This window comes from Daphnia pulicaria, chromosome 11 (assembly GCF_021234035.1).
Source record: "Daphnia pulicaria isolate SC F1-1A chromosome 11, SC_F0-13Bv2, whole genome shotgun sequence".
NCBI lineage: Eukaryota > Metazoa > Arthropoda > Branchiopoda > Diplostraca > Daphniidae > Daphnia > Daphnia pulicaria.
The window spans coordinates 3,134,304-3,156,206 of NC_060923.1; the positions used below are offsets into that span (position 1 = coordinate 3,134,304).

The window sequence follows — 21,903 nt, forward strand, 5'->3', positions numbered from 1 at the left end:
CCGTGGATGCTCTCTTGTTATTTGGGATTATTACTGGGCTGTTGTTGTTTTTATTAAAGAGAAGAACATATTAATAGCCGTGGTAAACTGCAAAAGACACAAGTCTAAGCAGAAGGATACGATAGCTTATAGAGCTCTGAAATATTTTGTCTGCTCGAATGGCAACAGTGTTTCGAGTCGTTTTTTTCTTTTTTCCCATTTTATTTAGATTTCCTTTAAAGAAAACACACGAAAAAACAAAAGAAACTTTCGGGTTTCTTTTTCTCTCTGCTTTTGGTTCGGAACATTTTGGGAGTGTTGGCGTTTATAGTTTGCTGAGTCTCTCCCCCACCCACCGCTGGAAAGAGAAACCCCACCCACTATCAAGCGGCGGCGGCGCTGCTGACGCTACAGGGCATTCCAGATTCCAACCCGGACTCAACTGACGATAGTTTGTTTGCTTCTCTGCTCGATGCAAGAGAGAGAGAGAGGCGAATGTGTATATGTATTGTGGCTCTCTTGTATGTGTAATAGTTTTTAACGTGGGGTGTAGACAACCAAAAGACGACCATAGCATGTCACGTCCGACAACATCCATCATGACGAGCCAGTGAATGCACCCAGAAACGAAAACTATTTTCGCCACCTCCCTCTCTCTCAATCGAGAAGTTTGTTTTCTTGGGGTTTTTCATCGATAATTTTTTGCCATCAGCCGACTCCCTTGACGGTGTGTGTGTGTGTGTGCGTGTGTCTGAGGCTCAGGTTTCTGTCCTCAATTGCCAGTTTTTTTAGGTTTAATTGGTTTCGTGGTTTCTTCTGCCTTCGTTCACAGGTTCTTTGGCACAGTGTTGTTGCCAAGTGGAAAGGACTGACCTGAAGACTCTTTTCGAAGCAGAGAGTCAGGGGGTTGGTGAGGTAGGAGAAACGTAGGGTCATTTTGAGGACCCACAGCACCAAAAAGCAGGCAAACTGGAACTCATGGAGCTTGAAAATATTGTCGCCAACACCGTTTACCTCAAGGCTAGGGAAGGTAAAGAAATGGATTTTTGTTTGACGCTTTTATTGGTTACTCAGGATTTGCCACTTGTCCCCTCTTTTTTGATCATTCTTTGATTGTGTCCTATCCCTCTTTTTTTCACATCTAGTGTTGAGTAAAAATGGTGGCAGCTTGCCAACGTGTCTGAAAAACAAGGCATTTTTTTTATATGCTGGTTGGTGTTAAATCAATACCAGCATGCCACCACCAACACTTCACACTTGCACATCCAACCGAATGACATTGTAATCTATTTATTTGTTTTTTCTTTTCCAGGTGGTGGTGACAGCAACAAAGGCAAAAGCAAGAAATGGAAGAGGATTCTTCAATTTCCACATATTTCAGTCTGTATAGACTTGAAGGAGAAACTAGGTAAACCGAAAAGTCAGCTGCCCTTGTCACTTATTTCAGGCCCATCAACTTTTAAGTTACTGTGTCAAACAGACATTTGTTTCCAAAAGTTTCCATCCGGGATTAGATTCCAAGTAAATAAAGAAAAAGCTCCCGCTTCTATTAAAACCATCGAGTGTTATAAAAAGCCGTTTACTCCCGAAGACATAAAACTGTCATTGGTAGATGTATGGGTCAATCCGCGTCGTATAATGCTCAAGTCGCTTATCTCGGTCATTACTTTGTCGACCCGGATGGGGATCTGTAACCATTTATTCATTTACATCTTGATGATATTAACGTAACGCGACTACTCTACGCCTAGTAAATGGCCCATGACATTTGACCACTGCCCGGCTCTTAAGGGAATTGGAATGCCTTATGAGAGAGTTCTATTAATGGGATCGTCTCTCTTTCTAGTCACAAACCGACGAACCATTATTTTTAATTGATTACAATCTCTCTTTTTCTTTTCTTCTTTCGTTGGCCGAACAGATGTGCGTTACTGCTTTATCATCGACCAGCAGCCAATTGGGCGGTTACTCTTCAGACGGTTCTGCGAAATCAGTCAAAAGTATCAACGCTACAACAACTTTCTTGACGTCATGGATAAATACGAGGTATTGTCGGACATGTTTGCTTTGTTGCTTCTCTATTTTGTAATTGAACTTATTTTTTTGAAGCTGGAGGATATAAGAAGAGAGGAAACTGCCCAAGAAATCTACAGGCGATTCCTGGCTCCAGGTGCTGAAGAGTCTGTCGAAATCATCAATGACGACATTATAGGGCAGTGCAAAGAAAGGTTGCACGAAGGCAGCAAGGACGTGTTTGCTGCCTGCACGGCCGTCGTCCGCGATTATTTGGCCGGTGAGCCTTTCAAGGATTTCGAGAACTCGATGTACTTTCACCGTTACCTCCAGTGGAAATGGCTCGAAAGGTACACACCAATGACACATACTTACACACACACACACATTTTCTATTTACCGTTTTTTGGTCAACTTTTTTTCTCCCTCCCCCCCACAGCCAACCGGTAACGTACAAAACTTTCCGAATGTACCGTGTTTTGGGCAAAGGAGGATTTGGTGAGGTGTGTGCTTGCCAGGTGCGGGCCACCGGCAAAATGTACGCCTGCAAGAAATTGGAGAAGAAAAGGATAAAGAAGCGCAAGGGAGAGGCGATGGTCCTCATTGAGAAGCAAATCCTACAGCGAATCAACTCGCGTTTTGTCGTAAGTTCCCGTCGTTCTTCTTCCTTCCTTCCTTTTAGCTGTACGTAGAGGGCCGAGTCCTTTCATTCTATTTTTGCCTCTTTTTCTTTTAGGTAAGTTTGGCATACGCCTACGAAACCAAGGATGCTCTTTGTTTGGTGCTGACCATTATGAACGGTGGCGACCTCAAATTCCACATTTACAACATGGGCGGCGAGCCGGGCTTCGAAATAGAGCGAGCACGATTTTACTCTGCAGAGGTTCGGATGATGATTCCTCCTTTCATGTCTTATCGATCTCGTCTATTCTATGCGTCGACTAAATATGTTTTTTTTTTAACATTTTGTTTTATTTCTCTTCCACGTATTTCCACCCGCCTGGTCCTGCCTGATTAGATATTATGCGGTCTGGAGCATCTGCACACGCAAGGGATCGTCTATCGGGACTGCAAGCCCGAGAACATTTTACTGGACGATCACGGTCACGTACGAATATCCGATTTGGGTCTAGCTGTTGATATACCCGAAGGTGATATGGTTCGAGGCCGTGTAGGCACCGTTGGCTACATGGGTTAGTCTTTTTTTAAACACATTCTCTGATTGACAATTTCTTCCACGTCATTCCAAACTATAAACTCAATTTCCCTTTTTTTTTCTCCAGCTCCTGAAGTCATTGACAATGAAAAGTACACGTTCAGCCCGGATTTCTTCAGTTTTGGCTGCCTCATTTATGAAATGATTGAAGGCCAGGCGCCGTTTCGGGCTCGTAAAGAGAAAGTCAAACGGGAGGAGGTGGATCGACGGGTCCGTGAATCCACCGAGTCATACTCGTCCAAGTTCACTGAAGAGGCCAAGTCTATTTGCCAGCAGCTGCTGAAAAAGCAGCCCAAAGATCGGCTGGGCTGCTCGCATGGCCGGTACGGAGCTACCCAAGTCAAATGTATGTACATAAATCACTCGTAAGACACACACACAAGTCTCGCTAACCTCACGTTTTCTTTTTTTGTTTTCTTCCTCCTTTCTCTGTTTTGTGGTGTCTGGTGATTTGTGATTCTCTCAGCGCACGAATATTTTCGGAGCACCAACTGGCGCCGACTGGATGCCGGCATATGCGAACCTCCTTTCATTCCCGATCCGCACGCCGTTTACGCGAAAGACGTTTTGGACATTGAACAATTCTCAACAGTCAAGGGCGTTAGTTTAGACTCGACAGATGACTCTTTCTACACCAAATTTAATACCGGATCAGTTTCCATCCCGTGGCAGACCGAGGTGATAACCTCCGCTCCCGAAATTGTTTTGAAACTTTTAAAATTAATTTATTCTTTATTGGTGGGATATCTTCTCTTTAAAAAAATAGATGATTGAGACGGAATGTTTCAAAGAACTCAATGTTTTCGGACCGGATGAAACACGCACTCCCGACTTGATCCTCGAACAGCCACCAGCGCCGGAAAACCACAGTTGTTTTCCGTTCCGGCGGAGGGTAAAAATTTGTTTTATTTTATTTTTTAACAGAAATCTCGTTTCATAATTATGTTTTCTCTCACACATTCGTTTATGTGTATAATCTCGGTCAAAGTGATTACGACTTTCGGTTCGTTTTTTATTTTAACGATCTTTCTTATATTTTGCAGAGAAAGCAGCCCGGCTATCGTACGAAATGAGCAATCAACAAAAGGATATTAACACCACACACACACACCATCGCCAGGGTTTTTCCCCCCCCCCCCCTCCTCTCTCCCTATTACTCATTTCGACGGATTGGCGGAACCATGCAACATCTGGATAGAGCCGAAAAAACAAAAGACTCCGTTGATTGATGGATTTAATTGACGCGCATATTATGAAGAGAGGTCACGTTCTGCTACTATAACCACTCGTATGTATGTAGTAACTTCTTCCTCCCCATTATTTTTTTTTTCATATCCGTACCCAATCTTATTCTTTGTGACTAACGTTCTCGCTGACTCCGTCCCCGAAATAATGGGACCTCCCAATTTGACCCTTTTTTTTTTTAAAGAAAAGACGTGAACGGGACAATTTTCTAATCCCTTCTTAAACTAAAAATTTAAGAGAGACCGCGGGTCCTTTCGAAACAGGAGCTTTTTTTTTAACACACGTATAATTAAACGTCATCTTTTTTTGGAGGATGTCGTAAAAAAGGGAATCCAAGAAATAGCGTTTAGGAAATTCAGTTAGGAGCGGAATTTTTGAGAACTATTTTTTAACATACACACACCTCATTGTGTTTTTTGCTCAGTAAAGGTCGCTGACCTTTTCTCCTTTTTTTTAAATTTCTTTTTATCTTTTCACTGGCCAGAATAACACAAGCGCAAAAAAAAAGTAATTTCCCAGTCCAGTCTGTCCCCTCTTCCCTCATTCTGAAGTACAAACTGTCGGTGCAATGTGAAATGTCCGTTTTGTGTGTACTACTGTATGCGTATTGAAGGCGGTCGTGGGCCAGCACACGTCAGGGTTTTCTTTCTTTCATTCTTCCTTCTCTCTTTTATCTTTTTCTGTTCTCGCTGTCCCCCCTCCGTATTTGTTCTCTGAATCTAAATAATCGATAGTTTAGGGCACAATCCCACATGATTTTTTTTCAAGCTTTTTTCCCGCTTTTTACAAGAAATTAACCTGTCCGACAAAAGGAAAACGACAAACGCACCTATTACGTATTCACGTACACAATGTGTGCACAATCGCTGACTTGCTGCTGCTTTATTTGATATAACTCAATTCCATGTGTGTCATTTCGACGAAGGATCGGATCGATAGTAGAAGAAAGGCATTTCTCTCTGTTCTCCACCCTCGTTTATTATTATTATTAATTGCAATGGGATATTTCAAAAGTGACGTTGATTTATACAACGCATGTGTACGGACTTCCGGTCTCTCTCAGCCGTCTTACGTGACGGTCAGAAAAAAATATTGAGAACCTATAAGAAAACAAAATGTAGAAAAACACACACACAAAAGGTTGAATAATATTCGATTTGTTCGAGTCAATTGTTTCGTCGGTTTATGATTAAAGAAAGCAGAAACAAAAAGGAAACGCTTTTTTTTTTCAAGGAGGTCGTATGTTTGCCTACTCCAAATATTGTACGTATGTGTGTGTGTCTGCGTAGGTGTGAATGTGTTTGGTTAGTTTGTTCTTTTTTTATTTTAATATTTCTCCGTTTCCTTCCTCCCCAAACACACACACTCTCTTTTTAATCTATCCAGATGTTTGTCGCCCATAAAAAAACATTTGGCCTCCCTCCCCAAACTATTTTGGAAAAAAAAGGAAAACATTTTTACTAAAAACGACGAAAACAACAAAAAATTTGCTTTTTTATTGTTTCGATTCCGTTGTTGGTTGGATGACGTTTTTCACACTCGGACTCTTTACATTTTCATCTGTTTTTTAATTTTCCTCGTGACGAATTGTTTCTTTATTTTTCCAGTAATAATTTATTATGATTAATGATCAATCACAATGCGGCGCCGGGATGATTCTAGTTGCATCTAATTGCGTTTTGGGGGGAGGAGGGTTGTCTTTTATTTGATTATTTTGTCTCATTTTTCCTGTAATTTTTTTTCCCTTCTTTTCCTTGACACCCGTGATGAAAGACGGTGTCTGTTCTGTTTGCTCTCTTTCTATAGTTGCGTCTCTTTATTTGGTAACACTGTAAAGAAAATGAGGAAGAAAAAAAGACATCTTTTCTTTTTGTTCTCTTTCTGTGACCAGGACCTTCTCTTGTATTACCCGTTCTCTATCTCTTTTTGTGGGTCGTAATATAATATCTAATATTTACTTTTTTGTGTCCATTGAAAACGTAAAATCCCAAAAGCAAAAAAAAAAAAGCCTATTCTCTTATCAATTGTACTCTCACACCAATACCTTTGATCGATCCCGGCCATCCATCAGACAACAACAAACAACAATTTGGATAAAAGAAAAAAAAAGCGAAACAATAATTTTCGATTCTCTGTTTTTTGTCCTCCACAATCATTTTTGTTCGTGTATCTTTGTACCGTGTACATGACGTTGGGAAAGAATCAATGAGAGATGAAGTCAACAGAAAGCGAGTCTCTACTAAAGTTATCGATTAGCGAACGAAATGGGAAGCGCATCTCCGACGTGTACGTACACAAGAATCTCGAAGCATTCCCATCCTCTGACTATAGTTTTGGAGGGGGAGTAGTTGTAGGAGGAGCTTGATTCCAGTTATCGATCCATCCTTTTGAGCTCCGAGTACAACAACTCTCTCTCTCGAATTCGCTAAAAGCCTAAGAGATAAATTCCGAACTTTGGGTCGGATGGAAAAGAAAAAGCTTTGTCGTCTTGCGTGCCACACATACACCCAAGGTTATATGCCTGTGCTACACCACACAGAGTCGTCGACGTAATCCTGAAACGGCCAAATAGAGTGGCAATCCTTGTTTCTTCGTTTCCCTCTTTTTTTTCCCCCCAAAAAAGCTAGGCGCTTGAGAGGCGAGTTAAATAGACGATGCCGAGCTGCTACCGCGCCACAATGGATCAACTTCTACACGCCAACATCACGTGATCGCATCGGCGTCCAATCCTGACACCACCACTCACTTTATCTAATAAACAAGGGACGAGAGTACCAAGTTTGGGAGCGCTTCAATTATCGGCGGCAGATAAAAACTGTGTGTGAAAACCCTGCTCAAAAGACAACAAAGGCGCAGAAATGATTAAAATTGAGAGGCTGAGCTATTTCCATCAGTTGTTGTCTAATCTTCGGCGCCTCGAGAGACTCAAAGATGATGCGACGGCAGCAACTTACTTTGCCAACTCTTGTTTTATTAGTTTTGATTAATAAGACTCTTGGATACGAGATTGACCTGTCGACTGCCAACGGCTACGAATGGAGTGCTGCTTTGCCTAACAAAAGTAATTATTGTCGTTTAATGTTTACATCGTGTCGCTTAATTAATGTTTTTTTTTATTTTTAGGCATCACGGTTCCAGGAAGAGTTCCGGGCAGCATTTACACTGACCTAGATGAAGCTGAAATTTTTAGTGGAGGTCCTTTATTATTTCGTTTCAACGATTTAGATTACCGTTGGGTCTCTTATGAAGATTGGGATTATTCCCTGACATTCAATGGTATTTGTTTTCTTTAACTAATTTTGACGATTTCATCTTGTAACTTAAGTTGATCAATTTAGTTCCGGCGAATGTAGCGTCGTATTCGGCAGTCGATCTGGTTTTCTACGGGTAAGCATATCTCCATGGGATTAACTTGTCAGTTGCTGTTATCTAATTGCTCGAATCAGAGTTGATACAGTGGCCGAAATTGAGCTGAATGGATCGCCGCTGGGTACCACTAATAACATGTTCATCCGTTACAAGTACAACATCAAAGATTCCCTAAAGGTACTAGAGAGACACATCAATGATCTAATCCTAGTTAGTCTCGGCCATCGCCACTTCTAGTGTACTATTTACATTAAAGAGTGACTGGTATCGAATTATGCGATTCATTTTATCGGCTCGTATTATATAGACTGACGGTTCCAACGAGCTCCTAATAAGATTCAAGTCGCCCGTTAAGTACGCTCGGGATCGATACGACGAACAAGCAGTCGACTACCCGGTTCTGCCGACGTGCCTCGATCCCGCCTATCAGGGGGAGTGTCACGCTAATCACATCAGGTTCCCTTCTCTCTATAAACACACTCTCTCTCCCATTTGTTTCCATTATTAAATCCTGTTCCCGGAATACGTTTTCATATGCTTTATATATATAGAGTGCCTCCTTTGCATGCATACATAAAGCGATGAAATCATCAAGTTAAATGCATTAACTTAATTTTAAACTTTTTATACTTTTAGGAAGATGCAATCATCTTTCAGTTGGGATTGGGGACCGGCGTTTCCCACTGTCGGATTATGGTATTGAATTCTTTTTAATTTGCGCATTTGTAATTTGCCTAATTCTAATTTCAGGCATCCAGTCAAGCTGGAAGCTTACAACACCGTTTCTATTCGTGACTGGTGGGTGGGATTCGAGCGGGATGAAATCCAGCAACTGTGGAAAGTCGACATGAAAATCCATTGCGAGACACCCGATTCCGGTATCGATCACGCCGGAACTTTCACCGTCACCATCACCGACCAACAACAAGTTGTCCAAACTTTGAAGCAAGAAACTGTTTTGACAGGCGATGGCAACCGTCAAGTCTCCACCCCCGTTATTTCGTTTGTCGTTCCCTTCTCCCAGGTAACTGCCAGTCCTTCCTTATTTACAGGAAAAGTTTGAACGACACATTCACGAGCAGGACGTGATATAGCATGGTCTAAATTGCGTCCTCCCCCTAACCTGTCTGGCCCCGTTGAATAGATTAAACCCTGGATGCCGAACGGATGGGGCGAGCAGAAACTTTACGATATGAAAATTGAATATCAAGAAACCGGTTCCGCCGAACCTCCCGTCGTTCTCGACGAGAAAATTGGCTTCCGTACCGTCGAGTTGATCGAAGATGATCTGCCAAGTATTTAGTAGTATTGGCTTGTCGTGGATCTCGCTCTGAGATTCTTATTTGTAATTATAGTCGGGAGAACCTACTACTTCCGGGTGAATGGAGAGCCCGTATTTCTCAAAGGCTCCAACTGGATCCCGTCAGCCGTTCTACCCGAACTGATAACGGAGCAATATCTGCGTGAATTGCTGACAGCTTCCAAGGATGCCCATATGAACGCCATGAGGATCTGGGGTGGCGGAATTTACGAGTTCCCTGAATTCTACCGGGTATTGTCATTTATAAAAATGGATGTGCCACTCCATCCACTTTTACTGTGACATCTTTCTTCTTATTATTCTTGTCGTGTTTTGAGCAGATTGCTGATGAATTGGGAATTTTAATTTGGCATGACATGATGTACGCCTGTTCCATGTATCCAGCCAATGAGCAATTCCTGGAAACGGTGTCGGTCGAGATCCGCCAGCAAGTAAGACGCCTATCGCATCATCCTTCGGTGCTTATCTGGGCTGGTAATAACGAAAACGAAGTCGCCCTGCGACAAAACTGGTAATATGCCCTGGGCAGCTTATGTTGACTTTAATAGAGTTTGCACTAATTCCATCTGGCTCCAAAGGTATGGCACAGAGAGCAAATTTGATACCTACAAAGCCGATTACATTAAGCTTTACGTCGACACAATCAAAAGGATCGTCAATGAAGAAGATCCTTCACGTCCATTCACCGTTTCATCGCCATCCAACGGCAAGAAAAGTGAAGAGGAAGGCTACGTCTCTCTTAATCCAGGCAACCCGGAATACGGAGATGGTTGGTTGATTATTTATTTAATTTGACTTGATAACAAATTTTGTTTTGATGTAGTGCATTACTACAATTATTTTGCCGACATGTGGAACTGGGAAACATACCCAAAACCAAGAATGGCAACCGAATACGGTTTCCAGGCATTGCCATCTGTCCACGCCTGGACTACAGCCGCAAATCCAATTGGTGAAATGACAATATTTTTGTATTAGGAATTTAGATCTTCATTGAATTTACTTTCGTTTCCATAGGAATGGACGACGACTGGCATTACGATGGTCGACTTTTATTCACTAGACAACATCACCCTGGAGGTAACGACGAGCTGGTGCTGCAAGTAGAAGGTCAATTAGGAAAGGCCCGAGAAACCACACAGGAGCAACGTTTCCTCGACATGATCTATCTGACGCAAATGCATCAAGCGGAAGCCATCAAGATCGAATCGGAACATTACAGACGATTGCAATACCTGGACTTTGACGGACTTGGGCATTGCATGGGATCGCTCTATTGGCAATTACAGGACATCTGGCAAGGCCCTTCCTGGGCTTCAATCGGTAAAATGTTGTCTATAAAATTCTTGGAAACGTTGACGTAATTAATTAATGTGCAGAATATGGCGGACGTTGGAAGCCGCTTCATCATTTCGCCACCAAATTCTTTGCTCCGCTCTCTTTCATGTTGTGGGTGCGCGATGGAAATGTCGCCATTTATCCGCATGACTACCGTAGCGGAGCAGACATGGTGCCGGGAATCCTGTTAATCAAACTTCAATCATGGTCGCAAATCAATCCAATCGTCACCGAAAGGATTCCCAACGTAATTCGATCGATAAGAAAAACCAATCAGTAAAATCCGACATTGTTGACAAGTTTGTTTAATCATTTCTCTTGGATTGGATTTAGGTCAACGGAAATTCGACAATCTTCTGGCAGAAACCGCTGGATTCTTGGTTGTCTGATAACGGATGCAGCAGACAGACTTGTTTCCTAACAGCCACTTATCAAGATCCTGAAACAGGCCGGCAATTGGCTCCCGATAGTTATTTGTATCCCAGCAATTTTACAGCTGTTACTAATTTGGCCAAAGCCAACGTCCAGGTAATTTAATTAAATTCTTTCCCGCTTTCAATTGAATTGATTTTAATTTTTGAATTAAAAAAGGTGACAAGTGTCGGCCAAGTTTACGAAAGCAGCCAGTCATCGTGGACGATTGACGTGGAATTATCGACCGACAAGCCGGCCGCTTTCGTCTGGCTGGACACGTCGACTGATCGCAAAGGACGATTCTCTGACAATGCGTTCCTGATGTCAACTGCCACGAAAACCGTTTCGTTCTGGTCATCGGATCCTATTACCGACTCGACTGAATTTTCAAACGAACTGCGAGTCGCCCACCTCGCAGAAATCATCCGCTAGCGTAAGTAAATAACGTCAGCAATTCCATCAACTTGAAATTATTTCCAAAAGAAATAAAAATCGAGGGAGGGTGTTACTATAGTCGTAAAAATTGATTCGGCTTTTTATTCGTGTGCATTTCAGGATCCATCTCGGCGATGTGTATAGTTCCTTCCACGTGCCATACTTGGATGTGTACTGAAGTTTATCCTGCTAGTAGTCACACATACATAGTGTATAGTATACCTGATTGATCGACGATTCGAAATCCTTTTATCCTTAGTCGTCGGTGTTGGTTTTGTGAAGACTCTGCAAGTTCTGATCGTAAATCTTACGAGAGGGCGTCAAGGAGAGGAGAAGAGCTACTGCGCCACAGACCCAATAAAAAGAGGATAGTTGTGTTATCATGAAAGGCGAACGAGAGGTTCGATGCCCGCAGGAGTTTCTCGTCATCAAAACGACACGTACACGCGTCCAATCAATTGGTGGGTGTGTGTTGTTGAAGGTTTGGCTGATTTATTTTTTTGCCTTCATCGATTGAGTCAGCATCTCAAACCAATCGGATGGGAGTTTCACTTCCTCGTCGCTAAATCATTTCAAGCAGGAGCTAGTAGCCTCTGGGAATTACGACTGGGAAATCAACTAAAATGTTTCTTTTATTTATTTAGTTATTTAACTCGAGTCTCCTGTTACCATGGCGAAAATTTCAGCGAACGGCAATTTGCCAAAAAAAGGCTTTTTACTTTTTACTTTATGTAATTGATGGACTGTTCCCGGGAGACTCGGCCAGCTTATCGCCCATGTATGAATATCCAGCGAAATTATTGCTAACAGTGAACGGCTCCAGAGTCATTAAAATAGGAAATGAAAAATAGATAAAAGCAAATATTCTGGAACAACGCGACGACGAACGATCACCAAGACGTGAAAATAAATTGGCCACGACATTTTTGTTGGCGCCAAAAATTTGCTCGCAATGGAAGATCCATGACGTAATGGGTAAAAAATAATAAAACGGTCGTAAATCACACCAAGTCACGATAATACGGCCAGGCTAGTAAAAAAAATAATCTTCTCAAAGAGACAAAAAAGGAACGTCGGGAATAATAAATTAACAGCGAACAAACGGATTGCAAACGAAGAACGTTACTGTTTCACAATTAATAGCTTTGTTCGTGAAAGGAGAAAGAATATCGCCTCGTTAAGATGCACAGACGGTCGTGTAATAAGTTGGAATATATAGCCCCTGAACTGGGCGTCCTGGGAATCTTTCTTTTTCTCATCGATCGATATGCGTGGAATACTAATACTCGGAAGCTGTATCGAATTTTGTTGCTATGGAACGAATAATAGATGGGCGACTGAACATGGTTTATTTATTATTAATTCGGGCTTGTTTATCCTTGATCGGACTTGCGAGTTTCTGTGACGCACGTTGGGGAACCAGGATCAGTAAAAATAGGCCAGCAAACGGAAGTGTGTATAGAGTATCGTTTTATAATAGGAAATAATCACTCGGAGCGACGAGTCGAGTTTCCTTCTTAGATAAGAAGAAATGAAATAAAACTGTCTGGTGGTTTTCTCTTTTTTTTTAATTGAGGAAACCAACGAGGATGTTGTGCCATTGTTATCTACCTGTGCAACTGATGACCCATTTTGATTGTTTGTGAATTTTGATTTCCATTGGATGCATCTGCTCGGGTGGAAATCGATTATTTATTGATATTTTCATCATTGAATAAAGAATTGCAAACAGGTCACAGGAGATCTTTTCGCAACATTTAGCAAAATAGTTTCTTTAATGTTTAATAAAATATCGACTCGCCTGCTGCATTAGAGAGCATACATTTTTCATCCATCTTTTCATCGTGTTATCAGGAAACTTGTTTGTCTTTAAAATATAAACGTAGAAAGAAATTTTTTTAAAATATATAAGCTCCCGGGTAAACAGGGAGGGGGGAAAGCGGTCGATTGTAAAGACGTTTATGATTGTGACGTCAACGAGATTACGAGCGCGCCCTGGTTGTAGCAGACGACAATAAGACGTAACACTTCTTTTATCATTGTTTTGTCTTTTGGTTTTTTCCTATTTCGTTTCCAGAATTTGACTAACTGCTTTGCTTCCAGAAAGGCCAAGTTAGGCAGCCATGACGAGGGGCTGGGTAATGGCATTTGAGTCCAACTACTGTGCTTCGTTGAACGCCGTCCAAGCGAAGAACCGACCGCGGTGGACGAAATTATCTAGCAGGTCGTAGAGGACGTTTTCCGTCAGAAAACGGTCCAACCCAAAACGAATTTAGGATGCTGACAAAGGAGTACCGTATACCAATGCCCATAAGTGTTTCAGAGGTCTGTATACATACAATGTAGTAGAATGGTTTGACATGTAAAAGAATGTATCTCAACTTTATCTAACTCAACTTTGAACCACAGTACAAAATAGGGCAGTTGTACATGATAGCGAAGCATAGCAACGAGCAGTCTGCTGAAGGAGAAGGAGTTGAAGTTGTGGCTAATGATCCTCATGAAGACCCTCAGCATGGACCGGGACAGTATACAGAAAAACGAATATACCTCTTCAGGTATGTGCTCCTACAAATGTGTTTGTGCTCGTTACAGCAAACTAATATCATTCTTGTTGCTTTCAGTCGTCTCCCACAGTGGATTAGATCTCTTATTCCCAAAATTTTCTATATAACAGAGAAAGCATGGAACTATTATCCTCACACTACCACAGAATATACAGTATGGTCTCTTTAAAGCTTCGGTGTTAATTACCATGTTTACACTTCTTTTGATTGTATATGCAGTGCTCTTTCTTACCGAGATTCATCATCAATGTTGAAACATGTTATGAGGATAATGCAGGAACTAATGATAATGTATTAAGCCTACATTACTAATTGTGTAATCTTGCCTTCTAATCCTTTTTTACTTGTCAAACAGGCTTTAAATCTCAATGAGGGTCAGCTGAGTGCACGAGAAGTGGATTTCATCGACATTGCCTACGACGATATTAGCCCGAAGCATTACAAAGCAGAGGAGGACTTGAAAACATGGAAGTCGGAGATAACCGGAAGAGGCCCTCTTGCACAAGATTGGATGAAAAGTGATTTCCAACCAATGATGTGCTCTTACAAGGTGGTTTCAGTTTGCTTCGAGGTCTGGGGTCTCCAAACCAAAGTCGAAGACTACGTCCACCGGGCCATCCGCGAAATCCTGTTAGTCGGCCACCGGCAAGCCGTCGCTTGGCTGGATCAATGGCTCAACATGACGGAGAAGGACGTTCGTAAATACGAAAGTGAGATGCACACTGTCACGAACGAAAAAGTATTGTATCAGCCGACTGTCGTCGCTTCCCCCATTTCATCACCAGTAGATGCCGATCAGCCAGAAGTGGCTACCCCAACTAGACGTAGTTGGTTTAGTTGGTCGTAGCTGGTGAAGTATATCTTAATTTATTTATTTGAAGGAAGTCACTTATCACATCGCAAATGTCATAATTATCAAGTTATCACCCTACTAGTGTAGTGTATAGTATTGCGTCTGTTGCTGTAATTGCATTTGTGTAAACTGTGAAAGCTTTTGTTTGAAAACTTGAGGAAAAAGAGACTCGACGACAAATTAATCCTTTGCTCTGCTCTAAAGATTTACCAAATGGCTAAAGGTCCAAAGAGCCCGTCCCTCGGAAGTAGGTACGTGAAATTCTTAAAGAGTAACGTACCATCATTCACTCTCGGTTGTGATTCAATAATGAGGCTAACGCACATATACTTATAAGAATATGATGTTGTCATAGTCCTTGTTTTCAATGTCCTGGTTACTTGTTTAATTTCTGAGTTCCTTTCACCAAAATATCTTCTGATTGTTATTTGTTTTTTGTTGATTCAATTTTCCCTTTGTTTTTTGTTCATGAATTAAGGTGGTTAGTATTTTGAACTTTATTAATGATGTATTGTATACATTACGTATTATTATAGCAGTTTCCGATGTACAAGCCTGTATGCTTTAAATCTCTAGGAGCTTATTGTCTTGAGCGTGTTAACATTTGTGAAATGTCAAACATTCAACTTCGTCGTTCGCTTTCCTTTCGATTGAACAGCCCGACATGTGTCTTGCCTTGTTAGCTTTATTTTTGAAAAATCAGAAGTGACGTTGCATTTATAATGTCTCCGCTGATTAAATTAATTGATGTCATGTATAAGAGAAATCAGAAAAGTATCTAGTTTAAAATTTCTTTATTAATATTATTAAGAAATAAATAGACATTAGCATAATTGGAACATGAAAATGTTTGATTTAGATTTGTTTTTGATTTTGGTTTTTGATTTTGTTTGTAACGTTGATTGGCAAAAATTAACATAAATATTGTGTGATGTTCCTTTCAAAACATGTTAACGAGTTTGAAAATAGATACTGGGCAAGTGTAGTAACGTGTCCAGCATTTTCCTTCTTTACCGGCACGATAGGCGTCAGTGTAATCATCTTCCACTGGTTTCTGGAGCACTTCCAATTCCGGAATGTTTGTCGCATCTCTTCGGATCCGGTTGCCACTGAGGTAAGGCTCCATTGATTTTGGTACTTTCAACACACTTGGCCTGAAACATTTCAACAACAACTTTAGAATAATCTCAAGTTAAATCGAATGGAAAAATATCTACGTGAATATCAAATCGATGATTTTGCCTAAAAGCCCATGATGGGCTAGCGGAGCTTCGGCCATTTCACATAGAGCACGAAGTAAACATGTCTGGCCATCAAATCCTAAACTGAGAAAACAAAAAAAATCGGCATAATTTAATTGATTTGCATTTAAATGTGTCTACACATACTCTTCAAAGACGCCTTGAGCGTGCTGATAGACAGATCGTCTTTCGTGATTGGCTCTTTGTTCTTCAAAGAATTCGAAATCTATTTGATTTTCGTCCATTTCTCCCTCGAGATTGTTGGTATCCAGCCTGCCTAGCGTGCTGTACAGGTTGTTGAGGTCTTTGTAGGTGGGTAAAACAAAGCGGTAAAGCAAATTTAAAGTCAAAGCACTGAAAGTGTTGTTGAGAGGAGTGATGGGATGGATGAGATCAAACAAAAATCTGGTGCTAGTGTTGGGTGGCAAAGACCAAGAGGATCGCTTAATCCGGCGAGATTTCCGCTCGACTGACTGCTGCTGATGGCCCATCTTGTTGTCCCCGCTGTACTTCATTCCGGCTTCAGGTAATTCGACTATTGTAAGATCGTCAACAAATCGATCGGTTGCCATTTGTGTATCGGAGAGACACGAGTCGTAAAAGGAAGCGAAGACTAAGACGCCAACCGTCAGCATCAATCTAATCCGGACGCCCAACATTTCTGTACAGCAGCGAGTTGAAAATTCCTAGGAAGTGACTGAAGATACTCGATGGAGAAACGAGACCTTCTTATACATTTTGGATGGCCATTGTGCAGCAAGGAGGAAGTTACGAAAGTTCAATGATTTGGAAAATGATTTCCTGATTCCCGTGCAAAGTATAATACATTGTTTACTTTTGGATGACTGCCAGTGCCCGTTACAGTGTCTCTCCCGCGGGAAATTGATGTCGCAGCAAAGGAAATGTTGCATGACACATTATATTGAGTTGCTTGACTGGAATTCGAGCGGATGTTATCGTCTTGGGAAATGTGACTCGGAACTCACATCAGTGTAGTTTTTTTTTTAAATTGACATGTATTTTTGAAGCAGTAATTTTTTTTTTTCAAACTTTATTTCAAATAAATACAATGGATCTCAGTCCCGATTAAAATTGTATTCCCGGGAAGTAACGGACGTAACGACGCCTGGAAATCCAAAATTGTAGCAGCACTGTGACGTCCACGATAGCATCTTTTCCTGGAAGAAGTTTAGTTGCTTATTTATCTAATCCAGATTTAGGCTGCATTATTATTTCTCGTCTTCTAGGAATGTGGTCATATTATTGATAATGGAAGTGAAAGAGTGGAATAGAATGGCAGTAGAATATTGTCGCATGAGTAAGCTTGTTAGACAAACAGACGTTGATATCCTTCATATTTGTCTTTCGTTTGATTATTAGAAATGTTTTCTAACTCTGTGAGGAGCTTTGGTAATGTAAATGTGGTTTCGTCGAATAAATCCATCCTCCCCCCCCTCCCCAAGTATTACCAGAGTAGATTGAAGAATACTTATTTTAGTCAATAAATGTAAAAAAAACTAATTTTTTTACTTATTATTATCGAATGTTATATGATTCTACCTTTGCATTAATCTCTAATGACATCAAAAATACCGATAATAATAGAAGATCGATTAGTAAAATTGCAATGTCGCCGCTAAGAAACAAAATAACGTTTCCCACCCTTTCATCGCTTTCCATTTCATTAGACGTTGGAACTCGTTTGCGATGGAAGTTATGAAAGTGATCGTTCTCTGAATTTTGTGAATTCTCACCAGTTATTTCACAATTTGACAAAGTTGACAATTGAATCTGTCGCTTTCAGTGTGGTGGAATAAATGTGTCGTACAAACGTTTAAATTCAAACTTTTATTCAACATTTTTCTCCTGGATCACCCTCGTGATTCACCCTTTGCTGCATCAGACCCATCTAATTTACTGTGCCATAACATCACTTCGTGGAGGGCCTACCTGTCACCAGTCGATACCAGCTACCAATTAAGTCGTCAAAAAGTAGTAAGTCCGAAAAAACGAAATTTCCCTTCCCCTTTCACGTGGTGATTTTTTGGTGTATAAAATATCGTTAGTGAGAACAAAGAATTTTTGTGCAATTTATTTTATGACCTTGATTAGAGCAATTATGTTGAAGGATATAACGTTTAAAGTCGGATTTATTTTTCGAAATCTACGAATCTCCAGTGCGAACGTTTTTGTCAGGTGAATTACCCGTGTATTTTTCTAAATCTTGATTTCACGTGTTAACAAACACTACAAATAAATATGAATAGAATTATTTTTGATTCAGGGTTGGTTTTTGATTGGTAAGCTCATAATCGTAAAATGCTAGTCAAAACGCTACGTGCGACAGTTTTTCTTTACCACTTACAAACTCAACATTTTGAATACGTTGATTGGACAGTTTGCGTAGTGACTCCAACAAGAGCCATCCTTTCCTCGGCGATAAGCTTGCGTGTACTCGTCTTCGACAGGCGCCGAAACAAAATCCAAATCTTGCATGATGACGTCATCGTGTACATTTAAATCTGTTGAACGCTTGAATCGGTTCTCTCCAAAATAGGGCTCCATCTTGGCAGGCATTTTCATCAGGCTAGGCCTGTTTTTGTGTTATTATTTAATTCTGTAGAAATGTCAAATTTGCTTTACAAATGTTTCGTTACGTTAAAACAAGTTCGACGAGTTTGCCCAAAAGTCCGTTGCTGGAAAGTGGCGCTTCAGACATCTCGCAAATAGCTCGGAGCACGCAGGCTGTGCCGTTCACTCCAAAGCTGATGAAACGATTTGAATTCAATTAATGTTATTTATTCAACTTTTGAGAAAAATTGTTTTTTACTTTTGGAAAAATCCTTCGATGTATTGATAGAGGGATCTTCTTTCCTGATTGGTTCGTTGTTCGTCGACGAATTCTTCGTCCACCTCGATACCTTTCTCTTTGAGACGGCCGAAACTGTTGTACAAGGTGTTGAGGTTGTTGTTGTTTGGCACTGGCCAAGTTGAGGGGAAGTTAAACCAAAGATAAGTGTTGGTCTGATTGATGAGCGCCAGCACAGGAACGATGATTTCAGCGTTAACTCTGAAAACACTTCTGGGAAGCGAAATAACTGACCGTTTCTGTTGACGGTGAAAATGGCCCGGTTGGCCAACGGCCACCGAGTTGACGTTTGTTATGTAAAAGCCGATTAATAATAGCGCAAAGCATGGCCAATTGATTACTTGTGATTTCATTTTACTTCTATGTGAGTTGGGTCTGGCGAGACTGTTGAGCAAACGGCAACTGATGGCTCGACTGCTCCGATTACCCCCTTATATAAAGCTCGATTTGAACTCTTTTTATTCTCTCATTGTATTGACTATTTTAAAATGAGAGCCAAATGTAGATCAGTTTGCCAACGGTATCTGATTCCATTTTCTGATTCGTTGACAAATTTTGTTTGGGAATTTATTTTTTGAGTTTCCCACCGATTGTCAATGAAAAATTCGGACCGTTTCCGTTTTTGACCGGATACAAGTCAATCCTTAAATTCGCACGATATTCTCGAATCGCAAAAAGACAAAACGTCCGTCAAATAACTGTCACATATCCCCTGTCGATTGAGAATATTTTGCCTGTTTACATCGTTCTAAAGTCAATGAACTTTTGATAACCGAACGCTTAATTCATTCTCTTTGAAGCACCAACGATGACTTTGTCGTTTTTTTCGGCTGCATGCTGAAATTACCCCTAGCTTGAATTTGAATGACCTAGATAGTGGTTTGCGTTCCGCCTAAAAAACGCTAATGCTCATCTTGATCATATTTGTATATCATTTGAACCCATTCTGATATTGTCCGATCTTGTATTCTTGACCCTTAAAAAGTACGGAGTCAAAAGGCAAAGTTAATTCCCAAGCTTTTCTTTCGCTTCCAGTTAATAAGTAAACTTGTGTGTCGTTATAAAAGTGTATTGAAACAAAAACCGTGTGGAATGATATTTTTCAGCTAAAACATATCCCAAACCAATCGAAAAGCTTGTTAATTCTTGGGAGAAACTCCGTTAACGAAAACGGTCAAAACACCCTTCCACGAGTCCAAATCGTCGGAGGAGATACCCTTAGCGCCCAAAACATCCATCAACAAACGGCCGAAATCCTGTCAAATTTAAAGCGCGCATTTTGAAATGATTTCTTGTTTTGTTTCAGCGTGAAATTGATCTTACCTCGAAAGTTTGACGGGCAATTCCACGCTTGATGTGGCTGTATTTCATGTAGTTGATGTTGCCCAAAAGCTGCAGTTTGTCATCCATAGCAGAGACGATAGTGTCCAGACGGTCAGCGACGAGAGCGACTTGTTGGTTGTAGTCGCCGTTGGCAGACAGGGCATCGACGGCGACTCCGGAGAACTTGGCAAAGTGCTTATGGATGCGAGGAGTCTCTTTGAAGAGCCTTTTTTTTTGCAAAACAAATTGATTTGATATTTGAAACTGCTTTAAATTGATTGAAAGTTAAATTCACTCACTTGATGAAGATGGAAGAGACTATGGCGTTGCGGTCATTGCGGATGGTTTCCCAGCTTCTCTGAACATCGCGGATCTGGTGGAGGGACAGTTTAGTTTGGGGATCGACCAAATCCTCGGGGTTCCTTCATATTTTCAGACAATTAGGTTAAAAGATTTCTTCGGGTTTTTTTTATTTGGGCAAATACTCACTTGAGGGTCTTGGAAACTCCACCGACCAAAGCGCGGATTCCGTTCTTCCAGGCATCTCTGGCCTCAGCGTTGAAGGTGCTACCGAGCTCTTCTTCTAGGACTTGTTCAACAATGACACCGAATTCCTTTTGATTTTTTCAACCCAATTTGTGTTATTATTAAACAACCGTTGAGCTTTTAGTTTCTTCGTCAAGAAACTTACCTCGAACATGGCGGGGGTAACACCGCGGGGTTGATGGGCACCACCGAGAGCGTTCAATTGATTGGCCAAAAGCTCTTGGCTGGACAGGGACTGGATGACGACGTTCAAACCGGCCAAAATGGTGTAAGCCTGGGCCAAGAAGTTTCCGTTGCTCAACAATTCGGATTGAGGAACATCAGCGAACTTGCTGAATTTCTTTTGGTATTCGGGGTGGGCCTTGATGAAGCTGAAGGCGAATTTTATGTTATAGTTTAAAGAAGCTTTTGACAAGTTAATTTTGCAATTGGTTTGGAAAACATACCGGTAAAGAACTTGAGGAGCAACATCACCATCTTTCTTGGCCTGATCCCAGGTCTTGCGGATGATGCTGCGTTCGTGAGAGCTGAGGATGCCGGTGCTTTCTTCGTCAAGAGTAACGGTGGTGACGCTGGTGGTCACAGTGGTTACCTTGGTGCCAGGCTAAAATAAAGAAAAAGGGGTTGATTATGTAACTGAAAATATTACCAATTTGAATTTTATGTTGTTTCAAACTTCATCTAAACGATACCAGTTTTGGTTTTAAATGAATTACTTACCGCATAAGCGCTGACAGCGACGGCGATGCCGATGAAAAGAGCGAGGGAGAGGACCTGCATGTTTGGAAGATGCGTTTAGCTTGAAATGTGTTCAGACAGCCAACTGATGCCTTCTTACTGAATTACCGTCCCTTAAATACTAGCTGAGTAGAACGTTTGACCTCTGTTGTTGTGCCTTCTTGGCTGTAAACATAGCCTACGTGACGATGTAGAGCCGAAATTGATCTTAAAATAGCACGTGTGTCTGGCTGTTGATGATTATCTTTTTATCCTTTGAACTTTTATCTGGTTGCCGGCCGCTTGTTTGCTTGGCTGAAAAATGGACTATGTCACTACGAGGAAGTCTCGTGTCATCCTTGTACGGGTCGACCGAAGGCCGGCTAACATGTTTTTTCTGTCAAAGAATTGTTTTTTGTTTTTATTTTTCCAACTTTAACTGAAGTATTTAAAATAA

General features: G+C 41.1%; 6 protein-coding genes across 6 annotated transcripts; 3 read left to right on the forward strand and 3 right to left on the reverse strand.

Annotated features, from left to right (window-relative positions):
* The first annotated feature begins 391 nt into the window (after positions 1–391).
* LOC124315236 (G protein-coupled receptor kinase 5-like) lies at positions 392–6,552 on the forward strand. Its single transcript, XM_046780768.1, has 12 exons — positions 392–706; positions 812–1,009; positions 1,292–1,387; positions 1,901–2,025; positions 2,089–2,342; positions 2,432–2,636; positions 2,729–2,875; positions 3,011–3,185; positions 3,276–3,554; positions 3,675–3,886; positions 3,975–4,100; positions 4,252–6,552. The coding sequence occupies exons 2-12, from the start codon at positions 958–960 to the stop codon at positions 4,279–4,281; spliced, it is 1,701 nt and encodes a 566-aa protein (XP_046636724.1). The 5' UTR covers positions 392–706; positions 812–957; the 3' UTR covers positions 4,282–6,552.
* Positions 6,553–6,919: 367 nt separating this feature from the next.
* On the forward strand, positions 6,920–11,551 carry LOC124315140 (beta-mannosidase-like). Its single transcript, XM_046780589.1, has 17 exons — positions 6,920–7,514; positions 7,577–7,729; positions 7,792–7,840; positions 7,900–7,999; positions 8,130–8,278; positions 8,459–8,518; positions 8,573–8,846; positions 8,967–9,117; positions 9,178–9,374; positions 9,464–9,654; positions 9,722–9,912; positions 9,967–10,095; positions 10,161–10,466; positions 10,523–10,728; positions 10,815–11,009; positions 11,073–11,328; positions 11,451–11,551. The coding sequence occupies exons 1-16, from the start codon at positions 7,385–7,387 to the stop codon at positions 11,325–11,327; spliced, it is 2,736 nt and encodes a 911-aa protein (XP_046636545.1). The 5' UTR covers positions 6,920–7,384; the 3' UTR covers position 11,328; positions 11,451–11,551.
* A 1,806-nt stretch (positions 11,552–13,357) lies between these two features.
* LOC124315522 (cytoplasmic phosphatidylinositol transfer protein 1-like) lies at positions 13,358–15,735 on the forward strand. The gene is made up of 5 exons (XM_046781257.1): positions 13,358–13,655; positions 13,740–13,888; positions 13,955–14,051; positions 14,117–14,188; positions 14,253–15,735. Exons 1-5 carry the CDS (start codon positions 13,608–13,610, stop codon positions 14,742–14,744), a joined length of 858 nt encoding a protein of 285 aa, XP_046637213.1. The 5' UTR covers positions 13,358–13,607; the 3' UTR covers positions 14,745–15,735.
* On the reverse strand, positions 15,435–16,874 carry LOC124315534. Its single transcript, XM_046781276.1, has 3 exons — positions 16,139–16,874; positions 15,968–16,075; positions 15,435–15,904 (listed from the first exon to the last, which is right to left on the reverse strand). The coding sequence occupies exons 1-3, from the start codon at positions 16,648–16,650 to the stop codon at positions 15,691–15,693; spliced, it is 834 nt and encodes a 277-aa protein (XP_046637232.1). The 5' UTR covers positions 16,651–16,874; the 3' UTR covers positions 15,435–15,690.
* A 1,303-nt stretch (positions 16,875–18,177) lies between these two features.
* Positions 18,178–19,252, reverse strand: LOC124315566. The gene is made up of 3 exons (XM_046781335.1): positions 18,822–19,252; positions 18,649–18,756; positions 18,178–18,584 (listed from the first exon to the last, which is right to left on the reverse strand). Exons 1-3 carry the CDS (start codon positions 19,211–19,213, stop codon positions 18,353–18,355), a joined length of 732 nt encoding a protein of 243 aa, XP_046637291.1. The 5' UTR covers positions 19,214–19,252; the 3' UTR covers positions 18,178–18,352.
* Positions 19,253–19,913: 661 nt separating this feature from the next.
* On the reverse strand, positions 19,914–21,567 carry LOC124315439. The gene is made up of 7 exons (XM_046781114.1): positions 21,450–21,567; positions 21,176–21,333; positions 20,875–21,100; positions 20,673–20,797; positions 20,483–20,605; positions 20,184–20,409; positions 19,914–20,116 (listed from the first exon to the last, which is right to left on the reverse strand). Exons 1-7 carry the CDS (start codon positions 21,507–21,509, stop codon positions 20,000–20,002), a joined length of 1,035 nt encoding a protein of 344 aa, XP_046637070.1. The 5' UTR covers positions 21,510–21,567; the 3' UTR covers positions 19,914–19,999.
* Between the last annotated feature and the right edge of the window lie 336 nt (positions 21,568–21,903).